The 25,899-nt window shown below is 31.4% G+C and overlaps 2 protein-coding genes across 2 annotated transcripts; both read right to left on the bottom strand.

Moving 5' to 3' along the window:
* Nucleotides 1–2,114: 2,114 nt before the first annotated feature.
* On the bottom strand, nucleotides 2,115–7,958 carry LOC134710930 (plasminogen-like). The gene is made up of 6 exons (XM_063571345.1): nucleotides 7,925–7,958; nucleotides 7,450–7,645; nucleotides 6,492–6,751; nucleotides 5,110–5,261; nucleotides 4,607–4,691; nucleotides 2,115–2,385 (listed from the first exon to the last, which is right to left on the bottom strand). Exons 1-6 carry the CDS (start codon nucleotides 7,956–7,958, stop codon nucleotides 2,309–2,311), a joined length of 804 nt encoding a protein of 267 aa, XP_063427415.1. The 3' UTR covers nucleotides 2,115–2,308.
* Nucleotides 7,959–8,321: 363 nt separating this feature from the next.
* LOC134710928 (fibropellin-3-like) lies at nucleotides 8,322–24,276 on the bottom strand. The gene is made up of 9 exons (XM_063571344.1): nucleotides 24,188–24,276; nucleotides 20,228–20,515; nucleotides 19,513–19,638; nucleotides 15,864–15,977; nucleotides 15,017–15,130; nucleotides 14,320–14,436; nucleotides 13,465–13,572; nucleotides 12,702–12,815; nucleotides 8,322–8,458 (listed from the first exon to the last, which is right to left on the bottom strand). The coding sequence occupies exons 1-9, from the start codon at nucleotides 24,255–24,257 to the stop codon at nucleotides 8,322–8,324; spliced, it is 1,188 nt and encodes a 395-aa protein (XP_063427414.1). The 5' UTR covers nucleotides 24,258–24,276.
* Nucleotides 24,277–25,899: the final 1,623 nt, after the last annotated feature.

Below are 25,899 nucleotides of genomic sequence, written 5' to 3'. Positions count from 1 at the left end.
CTCATATTTATGGTCATTGTTTTTCTTGTTTTTTAATTCTTTTTCTCAAATACTTTCAGTTAAAGGTCAGTTATAGATGTAGTACTGAATGATTGTAAGGTGTTCATGTGCAAATGGCATGTCACTGATCATTGATCAATGGTTCCTGAATACTATGAGTTGGTGTATGGAATAATAATAAGGCGTACACATTTGTATAACATGAAATTCATTGTCTTAGATCTTGATGATGTTAAATTTATGTGAAACTCTGTAGTGAAACCTTCAGTTTTAAATTTATCCTTCAGACTTTCGAAATTTTATCAAGTATCGTCAGTAAACAGCTCTGACATTCAGTATGCACACTGTGTTTGTTTGTTGTACTTCTTTTTAAAAAGAGTCGGCAATTAATGGTTGATATGGCTTGTACTATTCAATACTTTTAATTATTCCTGGTTTCCCTTTGTTTGGATCTGCTTACCTTTCCGGAGCATCTGAATTCCAGTTAGTTTTCGACTTATGAGTTTGAATGTCCCCTTGGTATCTTTTGCCTCTTTATTTAATATTTAATATTCAAATTCTAGTTTGCTTCCAGAATGTTCCGACTTTGAACATTTAATCTAAACATATAGAGAAACGGTTCATTGATATCGTACTCAATTTATAAAACAAAGAATACTAAAGAATACTGAGATAGTATAAAAGTCATTTATTGTATTAAAAAATCAACCATACTTTCTTTAATTTTGTTGGTTCGTTTGTCCTTATTTGCAAACAACCTTTACAATATGAAAAAAACGCCATCGGCCTTCTATCGTCAAGTAAGTCATCTCCCGTATCTGTCCTTACGGTGGAATAAAAATGTTTTTGGGTTTGTAGTTGAAAGGCCTGAAAATTCTGAACTCATTACGTAAGATCATTTGAGATTCGACGTTCGACATGACCGATTTTTTAAATTTTCAATTTCAAAAGATGATTTTTTATGATTCATGTCTTCTCAAGGATTTGAAAATGAAAACTTAATTCGATATTCAATATCTAACGGTAGTATAGTAAAGAAAGCCTTTTAAAATTGTTGAACTGTTTTAATAGAATGTCATTCAACACTTAGATGCCATTATCATTGAGACAACTGTTCACCTAAAACTAAGTGAAGGCGAAGTTACCAGCTCTATGATCCGTACGGTTTTCATCTATGAGAGAAAAAACCTGCACCGTTTAACAATCTATAAAAAAAACCTGACATGCATACTGTAAAACAATTCAACATAGAAAACTAACGGCTTGACTAATGAAGTAAACAACAGGTATACATCAGTAACATTTAACCATTAAATTACAAGCTCTTGAAGGATGTGACGGGGTTATGTGTTTTCAGGCACAATTTGGAAAAAGAGAGGTGACATATAACAAAGGAACATTCGTTCTCATAAATTGAAAATCAAAAAGGTAATGGCTATAAATGAAAAAGACCAACAAACACAAATTACAATACACAAAACACAACATTGACAACTAAAGACTGTGCAACAAGAACCCCATATTACATGCGATGATCTTAGGTACTGGGGAAGGGTATGCACATGTAGATCGTTGTGTTCCTCATGTTAGTACACACCCGGTCATATGTCTAATTTAGTAGGTCACATTCGTGGAAAAGGAGACGTGATTGTAGTTAATATCCTTTGTTATCTGGGACTGGGCACTAATACACATGTTAAACCCCCCAACATTATGCATGTGCCTGTCCGGTGTCAGGACCTTGTAACTCAATTATTGTCATGGTGACTATTTGTCATATTTGTTTTTCGCTTATTGTTTTGTCATTAATCAGACAGTAAGACTTTTTCAATTAACTGTTTCACATTTTTTCATGTCGAAAACTTTTATAGATGACCGCTGATTGTGCTGATATGGCTTTTATGACTTTACTTTTTAGTCTAGAGTGTATAACAATAAAGAAACCAAAAACAAAAAGTCTTTAGTTATAATCTCCATATTTGCCTCAATAGGATTGTAATAGATAGTATAAGAATTAATATTAGTTATGATAGTGAATTTTTGAAAATCTTATTGCATACTCAGATATTGATTCTGAAAAAGAATGAATTCAGTATCCCCATATTCCGATCCTCTTTGATCATTGAATTACGAATCTCAAATGATCCTTACAGGGTGTTCAGGGTAAACATTTTATTTCTTGCTTGTATTTCGTTTTCTAAAAGGTTATTGAATTAATGCAAGTAATAGTCACCAAACAATGCGAGTTTACAAATTTGCCTACATATACTAATATCTAAATATAGACATGTTGTATTGACAACCTATGTCAATCTAATGCTAAGGTACTGGTGATCCAGGTTACAAAATTCATCACATTAACAAACACACCAGGCATATTTTTCTCTGAAATGGAAATTAAAATTACTTAATCAAGTTATATTAACAATTAGTTATTCCATGTCATAGGATATCTTCATCGTGTCATAGATTTCTATAATCTCAAAACAATAAAATAATATCTAGACATGCTTTTATTTACAATGCCTTTTCTTTCTTAATTAAAAATTCTGTTTGTAAAATGAAGAGATGCAAAAAAATAGCGGCAATCTGAGAAAAAGTCATAAATTTTAAGATGTGATCCAGAGATTTATCCAAATACCAAAAAGTGTTTTGATACAAACATTCATATACATATACCTTTGGTAAACTTTTTATTTTTAGTAAGAATTCGGCTGTGGCTTGCATCTAATTTCGTCAGATGGGAATTTTTTGTAATTTGAAACGTATTAACGTCACGCACGCTGTTCCTACAACCCTTATGATTTAAAACAGAATCTTCGAAATTTCCTCCGCAAAACAAAATAAAATGTTAACATACACTAACCACTATAAAAACTAATTTAGTATATATTTTCCTTTATGTTTTCATAGATCTTGGTCATATGCTTAGTAATATCTAGTTTATTTGAGAATTAAAATAACAAAGCTGTATGGAAAAAATGGATGTCCAACGTTACATTTTTGAACAACTGTTTTATCTCTTATATATAGTGATCCTATTTCTTATTCTCTGATCTTCCCGAAACTTGGCATACCTAGACATGTCTAAAAAATGTGAAAAAATATAGCATCTACCGAAAGAACAAACATTTGCCTCATTGTGCGTGAGTTCAAAAATTGTAGATTCTATAAAACCATCTCTACACAGTCGTTTTTAAAGCGGTAGCCATTTTGTCCAAGTTGATATTTCATTTGTCCATGCAATTAATGCGGTTTTTTTACCTGATATTTCAATAAGTAATTTATAATTTACCAAAACAAAAGTTAGACACACGAAAAGAACATAAAGTCTACATTTTTTTTTATTATCAGCATGTTTAGGTCTTAAAGGAATAAAATGCTACGAAACATTACAAAACGGTAGCCATTTTGTCCAAACGTCGAAAAACGTCGAAAAGTCCAAACAAACGCTTCTTTTCCGACGTTACATGTGCCAAATTTTGTCAAGTTCCATCATATATTCCTGATACTTTAAACGAATAGCGTGGTGAAATTAAAACAAAAATTGCTGGTTGTCGAACAAAACACCACGGTGCATGTTGTGTATGACACGGAGGTAACTGAAAGACTTATCGAAAACAGCGACAAAAACAGTTTCATCGAATTAATGCAACCCCGTATTATACGGACGATTCAGGAGAAGATTAGTACATTTTAAAAACAAGCAACTACAAATGACTGGGAAAATAATTTTCAAGATCGGGTTGTAATAATTTTCTTTAATGATTGTATGTCGACAAGTTATGTGTCAATCACATTTTTAAAACAATTCAATTCAAATTAATCAAGGGTAAATATGTTTTTATTTACTTGCAGTGTGTCGGATATATTTGTATTAGGGTCGGATCAAGATATGAAAAAATTACAATGAAAGATGATATGCACCAAGCAATTTTAGCAGCCTGCATTAAAGTTTTGTTATAATTCATTTATTGAAAACTGTATAGTTCTGCCCCATTTTTCCTTCCTTCAAGTTCATTACTTACGACAATACAGCATTTTCAGGTGATTTAAGGGTAAACATTATTTAATCGATTTCCACAACTTGAAATAAATAAATTCATGGTAAATAGACATCACAAAATTAATAGAAAAAGATTTAGAATCAACCAACTACACCAAAAAAAAAGCAAATGAAACTTGCAAATTGAATAATTCATTATTAAATGTACGTCAAAAGTTTCAGAAAACCCTCTTTGACGTCGTGGTAGTGTAACGTCGTGGTGTAGGAACATCGTGCGCAAGGTCATTAGAAACATAACTGATATGCCTGAACTGCATTCATTGTGAAGTTTACAACGTACAATGTATTTATATTTTAAAATAATCCAACTAATTAATGTTTATGGGGCCTTTTGTTAAAACACAATCACTTTTTTCTTTCGACAATGTCTTGGACTTAAATTAAAAGTCGGCATATTTGAATAATGAGATATTAAATGGATAATAAATGCTTTTATCTACTTTATTTGAACATTGGTGATAGTTACCTCATTTGCAATCAGACCACATCTTCTCATTATTACAAAACATACCAGTACTATAGTTATAAATCTTGACATACCTGCACAGCCTATACCCCAAGACACAATACCGGAAAGGTACCATTTATCGGAATGTACGCAGTCAAATGGTCCGCCACTATCACCCTATTAATTGAACATATTTCTAACGTCAGAAATACGCAAAGATTAAGTAAAGAAGTAAAACAAATATACCGAACTGTAAGATTATTTCAAAAAGAAGAAGAAAAACTAAATTAAATTATCAAACCGGTTATCCTTCAACGAAATGAGCGAAGTACAACTGTCAGAATACTGTCGTGGTACATGCATTTTTGTGTGGTAATGGTTTGCTTACCTGTTTTTATAGCTGACTTAATCTCCCATTTATATGCCATATCTTTTGATTTTCTATGTACATAGTTGTAAAACTTTGATTTGATTCGCCTTTATTTCTTTTTTTTTCAGTAATTTCTTTCTATGCCTTTCAAATAATCTTTCTGGTCAATTACGACAGTTAAAATGAACATTAGAACAGAAGGAACATTTCTTTAAATCTACCTGCCTGACAAGCGTCATGTCCGCCACCTTGATGTCCAGCACAAAACATGTTTTCTGTTATTTGTCCTTTCAAAACTGGATTGATGGTTGTATTACATTTCTTTGTATCCTTAATCGGTAATATAGTCTGTTTTAGTACATTTGCATGGCCAGTACCTGTTAAAATATTTAATTTGACACTCTATAGAAGAACAATATTACAGAAATATCATCTTATGATAATTAAAATAGAAAAATATGATAATCGAAAAAATAGTTCGCACTTTAGTAAGTAGAAACTAGCCAGAAAAAAATATTGGAAAATGTTTATAATTACCGAATTGCAGCAGAATAAGAAGTCGACTGTATTGATAATTCTGAGGGCAGTATTTCAATTTTTGTGGAATAATGGTTTAAAGTCATATGAAACGAGCGAGTGGTTAAAGATAATGTTTATCCAATTATTGAACCAACGCATGTATATATCATAAACTTAGTCCTCTGTGCACGACTTTATCATGTTTTATGCAAATATATCGTATAATCGTCAATTTTTTTTCTGTCTGTCTGTTATGGTTAAACAAATATGGCTGCTCATTAAATGCCGTGTTTTGAAGCTGAAGTTTACCGATTGTCACCTTATAGTAAACAAATGACAAAGAGCATGGGTATTGAGCACGTGTTTTACATGTATACTCATATAATTGTTTATTTTAATGACAGATCCATGCGTATTGCGTTCACCGGATTTTTACGAGGAGGGTCACGCTCAGGTCACTATGCATACGGAAAATTTGTCGGCGAATTGCTTCCTGGAAGCCAGCAAATACAAATTAGTAAACTTCTTCTAAATGTGGCCAAATTAAAGAATTTTCTTCAGAAAAAAGTATATGTACATAAGTTGTATAATGAAAACTATCCATTTAGTTATAAAATACATATGCATGTTTTTTTTTAATTTGAGTTTTCATATAACTTTAATTGACATTAATTTTGCGAACAATTACCACTTCTATGCAATTTTAATGTACGTATTGTTATGCGTTTACTTTTCTGCATTGGTTTAAGGTATAGGGGGAGGATTGAGATCCCACAAATTTTTTTAACCCCGCCTCATTTTTGCGCCTGTCCCAAGTCACGAGCCTCTGGCCTTTGTTAGTCTTGTATTATTTTAACTTTTAGTTTCTTGTGTATAATTTGAGTATGGCGTTTATTATCCCTGAACTAGTATATATATTTGTTTAGGTGCCAGCTGAATGACGTCTCTGGGTGCGGGAATTTCTCGCTGCATTGAAGACCTGTGGATGGCCTTCTGCTGTTGTCTGCTCTATGGTCGGGTTGTTTTCTCTTTGACACATTACCTTATATCCATTCTCAATTTTATTTTAACTTATGTATTCAATGTACCTTGCGTCTCTCCCCAACCTTTGACCAAACAAATATCTCCTTCTTTTACATCCTTTGTCGGCAGACATATTGGTCGTACATAATTGTTATAATGGAATGGCTTGTCAACTTTTACTAAGCTGATGTCCTTGTGAAGAATGTGGTTAGGACTTTTTGCATCGACGATTTTGACAGCTTGTCTTTTTTGTTGTGTTGCTGGTTCTTGCAAAGACTTGTGGGTCTTACCAGCATAAATTGTCCACTTGGATGCATCATTAACTCTAGAATAATGATAAAAAATACAAATCAAAATAATGTTAACCTGTCTGTTAAAAATCATCAAAATAAAGAATAAAGAGACGTTTTTTCCTGAATTATTTCAACTTTTTTTTATCAATTTTAAGTTGCTGTAAATTTGTAATAATATCTTTTATCTAGACTAAAAAGAGTAAATATAAATGATATATATAAGTATTCGTGCATGCTTTAACATGTTTAACCCCGCCACATTCTGTATGCATGTGTCTGTCATAAGTCAGGAACCAGTTATTCAATGGTGTGTCGTTTGAAAATGTGTTACATATTTGTTTTTCGTTAATTTTTTGTACATAAATTAGAACCTTAAATTTTCGTTTGAATTGTATAACATTTGTCATTTTGGGGCCTTTTATAGCTGTCTATGCTGTATGCCCATTGGGATTTTCACATTGTTGACTGCCGTATGGTGGACTATATTTGTTAACTGCTGTACGATTTGGTCTCTTTTGGAGAGTTGTCTCTATGGCAATCATACCACATCTTCTTTCTTTACATTAAACCTTGTATTTAATTGTTTTTCATTTCATCTTAAAATTCCAAGAAGTCTTCAAAAAATTACATAAAGTATAGGTATTCATTGGCATTCACGCAATCGTCTTTGAAATATCACACGATATTTCTATATGAAGTAAAACTGAACCTTATTATTAGATGTACATACAATAGAAAACAATGCTTGGCGGTTATAATCCAATTCGGAGCAATAATTGCTCCACCGCATTCATGTTTTTCATTCAGTCGTAGCTGTACTATCCATGGCCAAGTGAAATTTTTTGCACGATTTCCACCTACTATTCTTATGCTCCCTAACTGAGGTTTAAAATATGGTGTTCCACATTCAACTGAATTAGGCCCATCTACAAAATATTCACAATCCAAAATGACATTTTTTTTAAAACTTGTATTATGTTATTTTTTATTGCAACTTGAAACTCATTGGAATGTGTAATTGATAAGGGGGCGCTACTCCAAGCACATGTTTTAATTTCCAGCCTCTTTTCAAAATAGTAGCCAAAGGAAGAACACACAGAAATTTGATGACATTCAATTTTCATAGAATATTTTTATCCCCGCCCCTTCCCTTTCTTTCACCAGGAAAAAAGGTTTGTTAATTGGTGAATTGGATGAGAACAAACAGAGCAGTATCTGGGGCGGTATCTGCTCCCTCATGTTGAAATGTCACACTATTATTAACAAATTTATAGTCAAGGGGAGATAACTCTAAATTGATTGACTTTTCAAAAAAATCAATTTCAATAATTGATGGCATTTGTCTTTTTTTTATTACATAATATGCACATTGGTTCAGACTGTAAAGATAGTACTGTATATTTAAATTCATAATTGGAACATATAACTGTAGTGTATGCAAATTTTATACATGTATCTTTTGATATGATTGATTTTGAAATATAAACTATCACATCTGTAGCCTGCATCATCATACTATGAGTTAGTTGTTATTTTTGACTTTAGCGTACCATAAAAGACAGATCAAGGCATAATTGTCAGAAAAATATCAAAATTCATATCTTACAGCTGTAAATCATTACCCTTTTTTGCGCATGTAGGTCCACTGTATCCACGCAGACAAACACATTGGTAGGCGTTTGCATCATCTTGACATTTACCGTTATTCAAACAAGGCATAGAGAGACATTCGTCTACATCTACAAAACAATCTCAATATTTGCAACAGAATCAGAAGTAGTACATTTTTAGAAAGCGTTTTATAGTGTCTAATTTTTTCTGAATTCCATATTTTTACAGTTCACAAAAGACTGAACAATAAATTAATGATTAATTATCTGGATTTTTTTCAGACTTGTCCACAGCTTTAACTCCAGTACAGTTCGGACAATTTGCTTACCGTTAATAAACATTGTTCTTACTTTGTTCAGACAAATATATATAAAGTAAACTTTTGCTACGTTATAAAATATGCAAATTTACATAAATAGAGCGGGTTTTTTCTATGCTCTACACTTCTATTCTTGATCATCAATTAAAAATCTAATCTTCTCATCAAATAGTGATTTTTCTACAAATTCCAATAGGTCATAACATATCTTATTTTGAAAGGAACCCCAATGACTCTAAAACAAATACATCGAAAATGATATCATCAAAATGCATAATTTGTAATCGATTACATATTTGATGGGTTTAGTGGAATGATATTTCAGTAGACAGTCAGTATTCCAATGGATACTAATTGTGCAACCTTATTTTGTTCTCACATGAATCAAAACCATTTAACTATATCAAAGGGAGAAAAAGAAAAACTTTAGACACAGTTTTTTATTTTTATTTTCATTTTCAGACATATAAATGATGCGCTGTCACCACTGAAATCGATGATTTATAAGTTTACTGTTCTCAATACGAATTAATAGTGTTTATATTTCCACCTTCTGGTGACAACTCACAGTCGTCCTATCCCCGATTGTTACATTTTGACTTAATTTTGGTTCGAATGATAAGTGCTGCATGCATAGAAGTAGCCATTTAATCCGTCGATGTACCTGTTTTAGTGCGGTGACAGAAGTGTAAAAAGACGTCTAGATCGCGAGTTTAATCTCCCCAAATAACACACGGCTAAAAATGGTCTTAACTTAAAGACAAATATGTCTTCTTTCGTTTTTGCCCTGTCGTCAAAATTTCGTACGGTCACATTTTTCTAAAAAGTCGTTTTAATGACTAGTAGTATATTGGAGAGTTTCAACCCCCCTTTTTCAAAATGAAAAATTGTGTATGTTTGCTTAAGTTTATTTGAAATAGTTTTTCCCGGCGCTATTTTTATATGTCAAAATATTCTATTCCGTATTTTATTTTCTTCTAACCTTAAAAATTGCGAAGTTTGGACTGTTTAAAATTGAGGTAATTTTAATTACAAATTTAGACACAAACTTCAGTTTCTTCTTCATAGTAGTTATAAAGATTATCCCATTATATTTTAAGCATATAGTAATTCATAAAACTAATAAGTGATAAAAATTTCGGAACCAAAGTATGAAAGAAACCTTAAGAAATCAATGGAATAAGAATGAGAAAAAAAACTTCAATTTCAACACGGAACTGAATCACTTGCCTTCCGTCACATTTTGTGTATTAGTCAATAATTTGCTCTCAACTGATACATGGAATTACTACCTTTTTCGTTATCATTTACACATATTTTCATTAATGTACACTGATATATGCCACATACGTTGTTTGAATATGTTTATATTCTATGGTTTTTTGTTATAAAACATCAAATATACTTTGTCAGAAAAGTCTATTGTAAAATCAAAATAATTGACGGATAGTTTCAGTAAATATTCCGTGATATATTAAGTCCGTTGCAACTTGCTCCATTAAGTCCAAAGAAAAGACAAAAGTCGTTAAGTTTTATGATGTGCTTAAAAATATCCACTGAATTTTGAATCAGATGAGCGTATTAAGAATGTTTTATCCGTGTCAGATAAGTTTAAGTTAAAACAGGTTCCCGTCCATCTTTTAAACTTCAAGCACTGGCATTTTGATAGCATTACAAATTATTTGCTAAAAACGAAAAAAAAAATCCAAACCCGTGGAAGCAGATATCTCAGATCACGACACTGCTTTTACTAAAAAAAAATTGGCTATTGAAAAAATTGAATGGTAATTCCCATGACACCGTTACTTGTTAAATATAGATCTTTCCTTCCTGCTGATTCAGATTTAAAACATTCTACTTGTAAAATGTAGTCTAAACTCATTTCGGCTGTTGTCTGCTCTATGGTCGGGTTGTTGTCGCTTTGACATTCACCATTTCCCGTCTCAATTTTATCATTTGATTTTTATGGAAATTCAGTTGTCAAACAATTTCAACAAGTTCTAGGCAAATATAACAATATTTAGTAGAAAAAAAACTATTTGAGATGCCATATCAGCTGCTAGTCAGTTGAAAACTGACCTCGGAATCTCTATGTCAACTGTAATAGATACAAATCACAGACATATGTTTCATTCCGCTGCAAGTATGCTTAGAAAAGACATCGAGACTCTACAGAAGAATACCCAACTTCGGATGAATTGTCTCTTCCTTCTTCAATTCAGCCAATGCCTTCGTATTTATCGCAATTCGTTTTATGGTTACTCGATGAAATTGCATACAGCCAAGACTATTCTCGGAAATGGCACCAGAGAAATTGCGTAAATGCTAATCAGCTGTTGAGTCAGTCGTTTGTGTGGCCTTCCCCCCTCCTTTTCATTTAGGATTGACATTACAAATGTATCATGAGTTTTGTTTAAAACACCTTGTTGAAACTTTGAATGCTAATGGATTTTATGCTTCTAAAAATGAAGTGCGACGCTAGTACGCTACCTAATGTGTTGCCAACCATGAAATTGAGCGAATTCAAGATAGTGTGTTCGTCTCGGATAATGTTTCCGCAGTATCTTTGCAGACAAGCATATGGATGCCATTGCACTTTCCAAAAACCCCTTTAGAGCTCTGTTAAATTTTGGATAATTTGATGGGGATGGTTTGAAGCTGATATTTTTTAGGAACAAATGTCTTCGGATTTCCTACAATACCTTGTCTGTATTTGTAAAGAAAAACTCAAAAAAAGGTGTTTGCTTTAAGCAGAACCTTTCACATGCAGACCTGGCCATGAGTGAAATGTGTAGAAATATCAAAACATGTCTTGTGACGGTTGATTAAAAAGAAGATGATGGGGATGACGGTTGATTTGGTATAAAGCTTTTAGAACTGGTACACACGGTCCCAGGCCCCAGGTTAAGGGAGTGTTGGCGCGCCCTTAAAAAAGTTATACCCCGCCACATTCTGTATGTGTCTGTTTCAAGTCACGAGACGGTAATGCAGTGTTTGCCGTTTTTTTTCTATAAACTATATTTGTTTCTTTCTTATTTATTTTGTATATTAATCAAGTCGATAGATTTTTCGATTGTTTTACATTATTCATTTCGGGAATTGAAGACTATGCAGTATAACTTTTACTCATTGTTGAAGTCTGTACGGGACCTATAATTGTTAATTTATGTCTCATTTGGTCTCATTTGGAGAGTTACATGTCATTGTCTCATTTGCAATCTTATCACACATCTTCTTTTTCTTATATGAAATACTTTTAAAGTTTGTGGTACGTTGCAAGGGAAAAAAAAGAAGAAATAGGTACAAAACCTATAATATAATAGATATTTACCAGAGTTAAATACACAACAACAGATTATACTATGGAAGCAGTATTGATTGTGAAAAACAACCCAAAACAATGAGTAGTCTATAAAAAAACCGAAGTATCCGCAAATTCAATTTGAGGTCATATTTAACTGAAGAGTTATATTGCTTTGGTTTGATACCTCAACCAAAATGATAGTTTAAAAAATAATTTTAAAGTATTGCCCTGCATGACACTTGATTTTTTAACCGAAATTGAAATTTTTCATAAGGTTAAGGTGCTCAAAACATTTAATAGGTTTAAAACTTGATTTTTGAAGTTTTGTTTATAAAATGTCGTTTTAGGATTTTTTTTATAAAAAAAATTTCAATGATTAAGGTTAATGGATAATAACAAACTTAATAAAGCCAAAACAGTATCATTTGTATTTAGGTATAGTTTAGAAAAAGAAAAAAATGTCAAAATTCAAACCCTCCCAAATTTTCAAAGATTTTTAGATATGACCTTTGACCTCAATTTGAAAAAAATGTGACTATATCAAGTCATGACGACAGGCATAGTATTATAGTACACGATTTCCTCTTTCCAATGATATATTATATAGGTGTGTGTTCGGTGGGGAGATTAAATTTAAAAAAATCTGCCTTCAGTCACCGCACTATTTACTTCTAATCGTATGTTCTTTGATTTACACAATGTAAGTGTTTGTCTTCATAGTTTATAATAGTAATTTGTAAACCTTTACCTATATGACAATTAACTCCTGAGTATCCTGGAGTACACCGACAGAGATAACCATCGACCTTGTCTACACATGTTGCTCCATTTTGACAAGGTGAGGGGGAACATTCGTTTATATCTGAAAATTAAACAAAAACTTATTTTTAGTGTCCGACATTTTCATTAAAGAGGAGAATATTAAATTTTAAATAGAAATAGCTGTCTTATTATGAAAACATTTTTAGAATACCTTCCCATACTTCAGTTGCGAGTTAAATTCCGACAAAGACTTGTTGGCAAGATTAAGTAGAAAAACACACAGAAACTACATAATTACCATCATTACAGTACGAAGATAAATTAGGACATACTGTAAACGTAAGGGAATGTAGTTTAACTTTCTTTCTAAATACAAAGTCAAATGCAGTCGTGAATTATATATATATAAATATATAATGTGTATATGAAGTATATGCTTATACTACTCTCATTATGAAAGCATTCAAATAGGTTCTGACGTTACAGTTTGATAAATTCTAATAAACCTTTCGTTGATTTAATTTTTATCGTGAATTTTTCTGTTCAATTCATTCACTGAATCGCGCTCAAGAATGAGGTTTAGAAGAGAAAGCACATACAAAAGTAAAATATATAAGCAGTCCTGACAAAATTCGTCTTGACAAAAAAAACCACAAAATGTAATCGAATGAAAAAAGACAAATAGGAAAATAAAAGAAGGATTTGTCTATTGACACGAATTATCCGCTTAAAATTTTCTATGACATTACCTGTCTGACAATATTTTCCTTTGTACCCAGGTCGACATGTACATATACATCCATTTGGTATGTCTGTACATTTACCGTTATTCTTGCACGGATTAGAGGCACATGCACCTATAATAAGAATTGTTAATAGCTTAATAATTTCAATATGTTTATATGGTAAGGTGGCTGTCAAGAACAAGGGACTCAAAATAACAAACAAAAGGCTTCAACGAAGCCTGGTTTGCCCATCAGGAAAACAATGAGGCCATACAACAAGAATACATGGAATGTATAACATCTTTTTCGGCCAAAACATTTTCTCTCTGATTTTTCTAACTGTATTTCCAAAAAATATAGTTACAAAAGGCAAAGAAAATCAAAGAAAAATTGTTGACTTTTTACTCATGTAAGAGGAGCTTAATAACGATTTCATACATTTCAGTATTTATAGATCTTATATTGCTTACTATCTATCTTTTTTTCTTCTTATGTTCTTGTCAAGAAAATCATTAAAATTTCAAAAGACAAACATCAGTAAAACAAACACAACATAAAAAAACCAGAAGCTGAGCAACAAGAATCCAACCCCAAATCCAGGGGTGATCTCATGTGATCTAAAGGGGTGAGAAGATCTTGCTTCACATGTGGCAAAAGACGGGTTGCTAATGTTAGTCTTATCTGGTAGGTCACATTCAAGGAAAAGAAAAGATGATAGGATTGTGGTTACGTCAAATTGGAACACAAAGCGAATACATTTATGGTTAGACACCTAGCAATATTAAAGAATCATGTATATCTTATTTTTAAGAGCAACTCTGAGAAGTTGTTGTTTTACATATATTATAAACACTTTTGAAACTCTATACAAGATCTTACGTTTTGTTTGGCATCGATCACCTGTGTAATCTGATTTGCATTTGCACTTGTAGCCTAATCCAACCTGCTGGCATATACCATTATTCTTACATGGAGATGATTTGCACGCATTGATTTCTAAAATGAAATTTCTGCTACAATACTAATAGGTATTTATCAATCAATTAAATGACATTAATCTCCTTTCTCTTTTCCATTTGATTTTTTTTTTGCTTATCAGACATCACGATTGACATATTAAATCTTTCTTTCATGCGTAGTGCTATCAATTCCTATTTGTTTTGGTCATCCACATATAATAATTTCAAATGGCGTTATTAGCGTTAAAATAATATATTCTCACAATTGTTTGGGGTTATTTTCTAAGTGTATGGTTTGCTGCAGTTGATTATCATAGCATATAATCGTTTGCTTATGTTCAATAGATTTTCAGTTTTTTTGTCAGTTTCTCTGTTTTGTATTTTTTCTTAAAACTTGTGTATGGTTAGTTTGGTTTCAAAATTGAAGTTTTTATGAGTGAAGTTTAATTATAATCAAATTTAATGTATTCCTTTGAAATCGTGAGTAAAAATAACTTGGTAATAAGGATGGTCGATTATGAAGACGATGTTTCTATTTTCTAAAAGTTATAAGATAACTTTTTTGTCAACGAAGGTGCATATTTTATAGAAAATGTTATACAAAGCTCGAAATTAACCTGTTTTACAATGAGTTCCTGTAAACCCTTGTTTACAAACACATGTATATCGATTGATCCCATCCACGCAGTTTCCACCATTCTGACAAGGGTTTGATTTGCATTCGTTAATAGCTGTAAAAAAAATTACAAAATTTAAAAGACAGGCAGAACATGTTAAAGGAACATTCAAATTCAGAAAATGAAAACAAACTGACAACGTCATGACAAAACATAAACTGACAACGTCATGACAAAAAATAAAATGACAAACAACAGCATACACAACACACATATCAAACAAAAGACTAAGAAACACTAACCAGATGATTATTTGTAAAATCCTTATAATATATTATCCGTTGTTATAATTTACATTTTTGAATGAAGAACTAATGACGCCTGTCTGTGTTATATTAGAACTTCTTGAATAATAAATCAATTAACTTTTTTTAAACTTCAAGGATCTTCGGCAGGACAACTGACAATCATTTACAATTTGTCAAATAGGACTTAATACACAATTACAGTAATGTACTGAGTAATATTTGGGAAGCTAAGACTTGAACTATAAAAACGTTGTCATTGTTAGACAATCAAAATTACTCAAATTTCAAAATTTTAAAAAATATATATCTCGGTTTTAGTTCGTAATCCGGCTTTGTTTCTCTCAATCGATTTATGATTTTTGAACTTCGGTATTCTACTGTTGCCTTTATTTACTACAGACAGGAGCAAGCCCAACATGATTTTTACCTCATTTTTAGAACACCTACTATTGAATCGATTCGAATTCCACAGTTAACAAGAAATACACAATTATTCAGATAACACATGTTTCGACCATTAACAATGAGCGATAACTCACCTACTTCACAGTCACGACCTGTATACCCAGGTTTACATACACATTTATATTTATTTGCCATGTCAACACACCTCCCTTTGTTCTTGCAAGGGTTTGATTTACATTCGTTAATATCTGAATTAAAAGTAACAAAATGTTAGGTTTTTGAATACAATCATATATAAACTAAATATACTAGCAGAAGATGCCATTTTGTACCCTGGATGCAAAATTTGACAATAAGATAATGACAATATACACATGCAGTTTTGTATGTTCTTTCAAATCGATTAGATGATAAGGTTATGTATAATTTGTATTTCTATGTGTTGTGAAAAGGGAACTATTAGGTATGCGTGTATCATAGATATAGGAAATAAACTCATTATAGATACCAGGACTTAATTTAGTATATACACCAGACGCGCGTTTCGTCTACAAAAGACTCATCAGTGACACTCGAATCCCAAAAAGTCAAAAAGGGCAAATAAAGTACGAAGTTGAAGAGCACTGAGGACCAATATTCCTAAAAGTTTTGCCAAATACAGCGAAGATAATCTATGCCTGAGAAAGAACAGCCTTAGTTTTTCAAAAAAATTTGTAAACAGTAAATTTATAAATATAACCATATCAATGACAATTCATGTCAGCACAAACAGTGCTTACTACTGGGCTTGTGATACCCTCGGGGAAATAAATCTCCACCAGCAGTGGCATCGACCCAGTGGTTGTAAATAAACTCATCATAAATACCAGGACTAAATTTAGTACATACGCCAGACGCGCGTGTCGTCTACAAAAGACTCATCAGTGACGCTCGAATCCAATAAAGTTAAAGAAAATGTGGTATGAGTTCATGCATTTTTAAAAGCTAATGTATATTCTAAGAATTTAGAAATCGTTATGCTTTGAATTATGAAAATAGGAAGTTCCATATCTGGGGGAAATGGGAAAATTTCCTTGAATATTTCCATAATAGCAATACAGCTATAACATATGTATAATCTTCCTGTGCATGTGCAGTTTTAGACCTTTGGGTTGAAAACTGTATAAGGAGTTGATTACGCTCTTTCACTCGATTGCCCACCAAACACACTTATACTTAAAGCTCGTTTTGTGTTTCCCGACCTAAATATTAACATTATAAGATGATTATTAGTGTTTGATAATTAGATAAACTCAAAATTCCACTCGGCTTTCGAGGTCCCAACTACAAGAACAGAGTTCAAACCTTTCAAATCCATTTAAACATAAGTTACAGTAATCCACTTAAACAAATACGTCATCGTACGATCAACGACAGTAGACAATAGCCTATTACATGTTAAGTTATACATCTGAACAAGAGTTTGACAAATATGACATAGAATGTATCACGTATCTAACATCACCATCTACATTCTAATAAGTAAAACATCAAGATATTACTTAAGGCAACCTTCGACAAGGAAGTTACTTTTAAGGCATTTTTTTACCTTGAGATGTTGTTTTGATACAGATCAAAGAAATTAAAGCTTGTTCAAATCCTTTATATTAGATGTTTGATACGGCTATAACATAACTATATCTTGTATAAAAAGAATTATAAAATAATTATCTGATCAGAAGTCACTGCCCTACCTTATGATTTAAGTTAAATAAACACTAAGAGTTTCAAAGTACCTTCGGTGGCGCCATGTTTCCAATTTCACAAAATTTGTTTTTTTTTGTTCATAATAAGAAGACGTCAAATAATCTTCAATTAATTAAAGAGCATTCTATACAACAAATTTCAAGCGTTGATGCGTTAAGATTACAATTAAGTAATTATTCAAATATGTGGTAATAGTCATGATAGTAACAGTTTTTGATTCTGCATTTTCATTATATAAAATTCCGTTGAAAAAAATGTCAAATTCATAATTTCAACACTTTTAAGGTGAATGAAACGCTTTTATGGTGTTGCACCTCTTGTTGTTAAAAAAAATGTAATCTGAATGGTACTCTATGGTAAAGGTTTTTGAAAAAAAGCATTCTTTGTATTTCACAAAAAAGTTTGATCAGTTCAAAAAGTTTCCTTCATATAACCAATATTTTTCTACCAATGGAAAACATCTGTTTCTGACAATTTTAATTTCTTTTGAATTAACAGTTCAGCAAAAAGTGAAATTACTTCTTGATGTAAAGACTAGACGGTGTCCGTCTTCTTTATCAACTTCATTTTAGCATTATCTGTCTACCGTCAGAATATCGGTATAAACTGATAAAAGATGTGTATAGTGAAACTAGCTTTTAGACACTATTTTTCAAAAAAGAATAACAATACAAGATCTACCCGATTTGATTTTAAACATATTTTATTCATTAAGATATGAAAAGGATTGAGCAACAGGCACAGCCTATAAAAGCTCTCTCCATATTACATGTTCAAGGTATAATTCAATTATAACAACTGTATTTAAAATAATGCAATATAGTGGAATATGCATGCTACTTATGAGCACACATGAGAAAATAAATGTTTACAGTGTTACTTACTAAATGCAAAGTATATTTAAGTATATATAGGCAATTACTCATCATATATTCAAGAACCTTGAAACATGCAAATATCCTTTATAAGTCATTAGAAATATATATATATATATATGGCTTGAAAGAGACACTAAGCTTGCTTAGTGGATAAAATGAATTAATGTTTAAGTGGAGAAGAAAAAAAAAGAAAAAAGAAAACTAAATGAAGCAAAAAATAAGTAAGTTTTAAACGAAACGATGAGTGTCACTGATATATTTATGAACAGATTTAAAAATAGCAATATTCATATCATATGAAAATAATCTGTTTCCAAAAAGTAATAATTCAATATTTATATCAACATTGTCAGCAATGGAGTTAATGGAATCAAGAAGGATCTGTCTTACATCATTGTACTTAGGGCAAATGAAAAAGAAATGTTTGTTATCCTCAACAGGGTGATTACAGTTTACACAAACAGTGTTCTCTGATAAGAACTGGTTAAACAGATGCAACATGTCTATTTTCAAAAAGGGTTTTGGAAACACAAGGAATGAGCAAAGAATGCGAAGGTTTCAGACGTATAGAAAAGATAAAACATAAACGTGTCAGAATACACATCAGTACAAGCTAAGGATAAAAAGCTGTCAGAATATATATACATTTGTTCAAAATGTCTGATCAAATAATGCTTGAAGTGTATACACGAGTTTGTCCATATATCAAGTGTCGGTGAAAATGATGTAGATAGTTAAACTTTTTTTCATAGAATTCAACGCTTTATATTTCGTTCCGGCTTGTGGCTGTTTGTTTCACAATTATTGGTATCTGATATTGAGCGTGGCATTCGTTAAACTTTTTAATCTGACAGTGAAAGGAGAAAGTTGGGTACTATTTTGCTGTTCAGTTGTAAGTTGATAAATTTGTGCAATTCGTCATACATGTAACGTACACCCTACAAGTAAAAAAGGCCATTAACGAGGATTTACAGCTTTGTCTTAATTATAAACCATTCTAATTTTATTCCTTCTGAAATGCTTATATTATTTAACATTTCATGAATAATGTATATTTCTTACAAAAATATGTGCATTAATACTTATTCTTTATAACCCATTAGAAAGCGTAGCATTTGCAAACAAATACATTATTATAGAAATTTGTCTGTTTACTTACTTATTTCACATTTTTTCCCAGTAAATCCACTTCGACAAATACAGGAAAAAGTGGTACCTGAACTTTTACATACACCTCCATTCTTACAGGGAGTCTGTGAACACGCGTTCTTTATAATGGGCTGTCCTAAGGTGAAAATAATAGATTAGTTTTCGATAATGCATCAATGAATTTCTTTATAGTTTTCTTTAACCTAGAATTTTTGTTATGGCGATAAAGTGTCGTATACGAAATGTAATCCATTTGATGAAATGTTGTAGTCTGCATATCGTCAAAATTGCACTAAACTATTTATCTGAATTTCACCAACGACCATAACAAAATAATCAGCCGCAACTTATCTTCTGCAATAACGTTTTGTTTATTTTCTTGGTCATCTAAGTCGTTGTAAAATGCCGTTGTTATGTTTTTGGTTGTTAAGAGTGCCTCTTGATTATTGTCGATCTTTATATTATCTTTCATAAACAATAAGGAGTATGAACATTTTACGTCAATCACATTAACATATATATACACCTTCCTAGTATTTGCCATTGTTGACCATGAAAATTAAGAAAGGTTATGGTCTTTTACATCGAGTTTGTTACATACACTTTATTCACAATGTCCTCCATTGCATTGAACTATTTAACTGCCATTGTGGCATTAGCGGATGTCACTGTGACTTATAATAAAAAATAGAAAAAATCAAATACACAAATTGTTCATTACATACCTTTGAGACATTGGTATTTAATTCTCAGATATTTCTCAGTACCAGAACATGGTTTATTAAACACTCGATTTGAAGCATATAATCTGCAAGACTTTTTCTGTTGGCACATGTCTTGAACTTGTCTAAGTACATTTAAACGACACATTACTTGTTTTTTGTTTCGTGGTCTACAAGTCCAAACTTGTGATCTACCATAAACAGCTGATAGAATCTTTAGCGTTTGACCCCAGCGACAACTTATAGTGGAACGGCGTTCGTTGCAGACTGTATTGTGTCGTCTATAGACAACTGAAAAGAAATATGTTGATGAAAATGTAATCACATATTATTGTTCTTTCTTAAAAACAAATAATCATAAGTATGTAGATAAAATATTTGCAGTTGAGATAAAAGCGTGGAAATGTCATGTTCTTTTTGTCTGAAGATGTTTTTATCATTATACCCCCCAAAAAAAATCACAATTAAGAAAAATTACCAGCGCATTGAAGTATTTCCATAATTGCGTTATGCAGACAGGCTTATCTTGCCACTACTAACAAGTGTCATTTAAAATTAAAACACAAAATGATAATTGGAAAACCAAACTTGGAAGTTAAAATATGCGCGTGATAAGTGAAGTGGTAGTCCTAGTTTTGTTTTGTTCTTTACAACAATAACATGAGGGTAATGTCGACACAGTTTGCTTTGATTTAAAACGTCAAAATTTAATTTAGCAATTTTAACTTCTAAAAATTTATTGTTATTTTGTGTCAATGCTTACAAAAAAAGATTTTACAAAGACACAAACAAATGCAGTAAAACTTTTACCATTAAATCTATTATATCTTTTCCATCCGCGACCTCGAAACCATCCTTAAAAACAAAATATCATAAGGTATTAATGGGTTACGTTTTAAGTAATTTTAGGAAAATTCTAAGTAAAAGTGTTTTTGTTATCATTTATGATTAAAACAACCTAACTTTATTTATTAAATCAATAATTTGTAGCCATTGCCTTCAAAAGCTGAAGGAAGTACTTAATAAACATAACCAATAATGGTAACGATGGTCGTAAGAAAATTGTTCACGTACAACTGAATTGTATGAGTTTTTTGTCAGTTTTGATATCATTTCACTTCATTTGTTGAAGAATGGAATATGTGATGTCATGCTTGATATCATAGCGAAGTTTTTACCAAATGAAACTATACCGTCTCTCCAAAGTGAAGGGACAAATATTTCTACATGTAAACACTTTTATTGTCTACAAATAAATGTACGAGTAAAAGAAGGTGGCGGATCCACATCAACGACATCGCCAACGCATGACACAAATAACCAAAACATCTAGCTAAATTGGTCAATATACAAACAAACACACAAGTGTCCATACTATATTTTAAGCTATAAATGATTCGAACAGAGTTATCTTAACCAGAAATAATAAGTTATGAAATTTTTTTTTCAAATGTCAGACATCCCCTTCTTATTTTCAAATAATAATTTCAAAAGGTATATATTGTTCAACAAATTAAAAGACATTTTTATTCTATATTTCTTTTGTTGTGGCTCCTAATCTATCCGATACCTTGTGGATTTGCTGGATAGTAGTTTTATAATCTATGTAACAGCTAAAATGTTGTAAAATGTTTATATGAAAATTAGGAAGATTACGTATACACCTGTTTTCTTAACCAAAGATTATTTCAAAGTGTCCTCAATCTGACAAATTAAGATTACTTGTGATTTAGAAGAAAAAACTTTAAAACGTCAGAAAAAAATCCTTGATTATTTCATCAGAAATAGATTATCTTAATTTATGCGATAAATACTAAACTCTAAGAAAAAATGCACCTTCTTCAAACAGGTTTGTTATATTGGAGAAAAATTAGGGACAGTTCACAAGCATACCATTTACATCATTTCTATATTAAGAACAAAACTGTGTCGAAACCTGCTTTAAATTGTTTCCCTTTGTCGAGATGCCGCTTTCGTATAATGCATGCTGCGCCTGGTGTACTCCTGTATATATATCAAGGTACTAAATAAAATCAAAAGAGGTGCTGTTGCTTTCTACGTCTAATGCTGACATATTTTGATTCAGTCTCACTGTCAACACGGAACGTGGTTGTGCTCATATACAGAATTCTCAATTGTCTCTCCATCACCATCAGCTTTATGCTAACCATTGGATGGTTTTAATTTTTTTTATTTTTGTTGCCCTTTATAGCTTGCTGTACGGTGTGACCCAAATCTCCGTGTTGAAGGCCGTAACTTGACCTATAATTGTACATGTTTACTTTTATAAATTGTTATTAGATGGAGAGTTGTCTCATTGGCACTCATTCCACATCTTCCTATTTCTATTTCATGAATTACTTGTTCATCTTTATGGAATATTTCATTTTTCAAAATTTTTCAATGATTGCAAGAATTTCTACCAGAGAGTATTGACTTTTCTTTTCTTTTTTTATTAGAATATAACTGGTGCGTCTCATGTGGAAAACACATGCGTCCGGTGAACAAAGGTTTAAACCTGCTATTTCTGATGAGTTTATTGACTTATTTCATTATTTCAGTTCCATCTTATCTAAAAGTTATCCGTAGTTTTTAAATCATTCAACTCTTGAAGTTAATTGTATGTTTAAACATGAACATAAACAGGAACATTTAACGCTTTTAACACAACTAAGTGCTGCCTTTTGTATAATTAGTTTTCAAAGGTACCAGGCTTATAATTTTATGCGCCAGACGTGCGTTTCGTCGACATAAGACTCACCAGTGACGCTCGGATCAATATATATGTAAAACCAAACAATTTGCGCAAATGATATATTTGTTTGCGCGCAAATGAAAATTTATACTTAAAATGTCAAAACACTCTGCATAATTCCAGTTATAAAGTGTACTATTGGTAATAACTTTATTGTTTCGGTTGTTGGCATAATAAGAAAATACATATTTTTCAAATGTGGCATAGATTGAAGCCATCTCATATTAACACGCAAGAATATTCATAGATTGTGTACAATCAGATAATCTCAGATACAAACACTCCCCGAGAAAATGATATGGGATATGTCTCTCTGTAAAAACATTACAACAGTTATATTATTTTCAATATTTTTACAGAAACATGTGAGGTCTTTATTTTCTGAATTTAGAAAATTTTCAGATTCCTTTTATCTTCAGTTTACTGTACCATGTCAGGACTATGCAATGACAGTTGCTATCCGTTCGTTTTATGTGTTTGAGCTTTTGATTTTGCCATTTGCATTGGGACTTTTTGGAACTTTGCTCGGAGTTCGTTATCTTTTTATTTTACACTTATTTTATAGTGAAAACCAAGCTACGTATGTCATTATCAACAAGAACTGCTTAAATCATGATAAAAAAATCTATTTTAAATCATTAATTCGTATCTGTTCAACCATAGAAGGGATCTTATTTTTTTGAAAATAATTTAAGATGCATGGATATCTCTTCCACATAAAAAGTTCTGATTCAATGTCAAGATTACTCTACCCTCTAAGACTATTTAAGTGTATCGGGTCTTCAACGTTTGTATAAGATTTCGGATATTTAAATATTTCACCTTGAGCATCACGGAACAGAAATTAATTTACGACATGTTTTTTTAACACTGCTACCATAAAACGTATTCGGACAGTTCTACCTAAGAACTGAAATGGCAAGAACATTTCAACGACAAATTGTTCGCTGAGAGAATAAAACTGATCCTCACTGTATCTAAATCTTTTTTGGCAGTTCTATCAATTATTTAAATATCAATTTATCAATGAAGTCTCAATATTTAAACATACGCTTCTGCGATTCTTAATTACCATGTCGGCTTTATCTAGTTAAGGCTTTCTTGTTCTGTATCAAAACAACATTATTCTATGTCTTTTGGCACTTTGTATGAGTATGTGTTATGCATACACAAAAATAACAAAAAAGAAGAAAAAGACAAATTCTTACCTTGCGTTTCAACTGAAACTAATGAAAAAATAAGTATTAAAGAAAGTGAAAATTTTGGAAAAATGTCCATTTTGTGTTAATTGTACTTTCATTCCATAGCCCAAAGTAAATAAAGGAAAAGGAAAACAAAAGGATTATGTATTGGAAAATAAGGTAGTTGTTTTTACAGAAAATATCTTGTTACATTTCATTACAAGTGTTTGATTAGTTTTCTTTTTGCACATGTTGCACTTCACATATTACTTTTGGATACCGTAATTTTATTAGAAATGAACTTTTAGCTTATGTAAATATCTTCATTGGTGTGAAAGAATTTATGTTATCCTGTTAGTAATCTAAAATCTTTAACAAACATATGTTGTAGTGAGTATTAATGAAAGTTTAGAATGACATGCAATGTAGAAATACGGTCGTATATACAACAGCTAGTCACGTTTGAGTGGGAACTCATCATTAAGTAGTTGAGATACAAATCATATTCGTTAGTTTGTTAAATAGAAACAATGAACTTGGAGGGCAAATGTTTTTTTATTTATTTTAATGTGCTAACACTTATCCATTGTCTGATAGTAAATAAATGATTGCAACGACTTTCTGCAAATGTGGTTCTTTTCTTAATGATACCATATTATATGTGAGCTTAATTCCCTACACTACGAGCCAATACGTCCTTCACAGTGAGAATGATGAGTTTAATGGTAGATCAAAATAAATGCAAAATAATGAATAATTATTACAAAATGTGCATCTGTATTGTAATAAAATACATCTTCTAACAAAATGGTACCTTGAAAAAAGGTACATCTCAATGTACACTTCCTACAAATATGTAGACTATAAAAGTATGCAGTGAAGTTCTTAACACAAACATATCAACCATCTTATTTTCAAATGAACTAAATTAAATGATCAATATCACTAAATTTTATTTTATAAACATATCAAGATCTTTATCCAAAGCTTGCAGCATGTGCAGCTGCTACTCAGACTTTATAAAACTTCACCAGTGTCTACGCAGAAGGTTGATGAACCAGGATAATGTAAGAAAAAAAGTCTTGTCATTTTGATACAAAAGTTCATCGGGTTTGGATATCAAGATCAATATTCCTTATCAACAACACAATTAATACATAATGGTGTTGTAGTACAGCTTATGGGTACTTACGTTGTTTATCATCTTATTTTCGTGTTATAGTATTCTTTTAATTTGTTTAAGCAAGTTATTAACCCTTGCTGTTTAGTTTTGGTTTTATCCATTTGACGTGACTCGGTACTTATACATCCCTCCATTGTGTAAATTTGTTATGTCTTTTGGTGTGTTTTTGTCTTTCATGTTTGCTTATGTACTTAGTCAATATGACATTTGGTTGTATTTAGATGACATATCTTATTTTAGTGATAAAGCTTATAACACAATGTTGACTGCGGTACCCCTATTTTTGACATTTCTACCAATTATTTCTGTTTGTTTTGTTCAATTGGTGTCAAAATAATATAATGTTATACGACTGTATTTTGAGTAAGAAGTTTAGATATAAAAAACATATTTATCTACATACGGAAATGCCTGTACCAATTCAGGAATATGATATTTGTTTTCCATTCGTTTAATGTATTTGAGCGTTTACTTTTGCTATTTTAATTTTATAAGAGACTTTCTGTTTTGAATTTTCCTTTCGAGTTATTTAAGCTGGTGCTACATCACTTTGTTG

This window comes from Mytilus trossulus, chromosome 3, assembly GCF_036588685.1.
Source record: "Mytilus trossulus isolate FHL-02 chromosome 3, PNRI_Mtr1.1.1.hap1, whole genome shotgun sequence".
NCBI classification, from domain to species: Eukaryota; Metazoa; Mollusca; class Bivalvia; order Mytilida; family Mytilidae; genus Mytilus; species Mytilus trossulus.
This window is presented reverse-complemented; position numbering and strand designations above follow the sequence as displayed.

Excerpts from the sequence above, each read along its gene's own strand:
- LOC134710930 (XM_063571345.1), bottom strand. The coding sequence starts at position 7,958 with ATGAGGGAGCAGATACCGCCCCAGATACTGCTCT. Across the intron at positions 7,646-7,924 it reads ACCGCCCCAGATACTGCTCT|ATGGGCCTAATTCAGTTGAA; the intron begins GTTTGTTCTCAT and ends AATATTTTGTAG. Across the intron at positions 6,752-7,449 it reads GCCAAGCATTGTTTTCTATT|AGTTAATGATGCATCCAAGT; the intron begins GTATGTACATCT and ends TCATTATTCTAG.
- LOC134710928 (XM_063571344.1), bottom strand. The coding sequence starts at position 24,257 with ATGGACATTTTTCCAAAATTTTCACTTTCTTTAATACTTATTTTTTCA. Across the intron at positions 15,131-15,863 it reads AGGTCGTGACTGTGAAGTAG|CTATTAACGAATGCAAATCA; the intron begins GTGAGTTATCGC and ends TTTTTTTTACAG. Across the intron at positions 12,816-13,464 it reads AGGAAAATATTGTCAGACAG|ATATAAACGAATGTTCCCCC; the intron begins GTAATGTCATAG and ends TTTAATTTTCAG.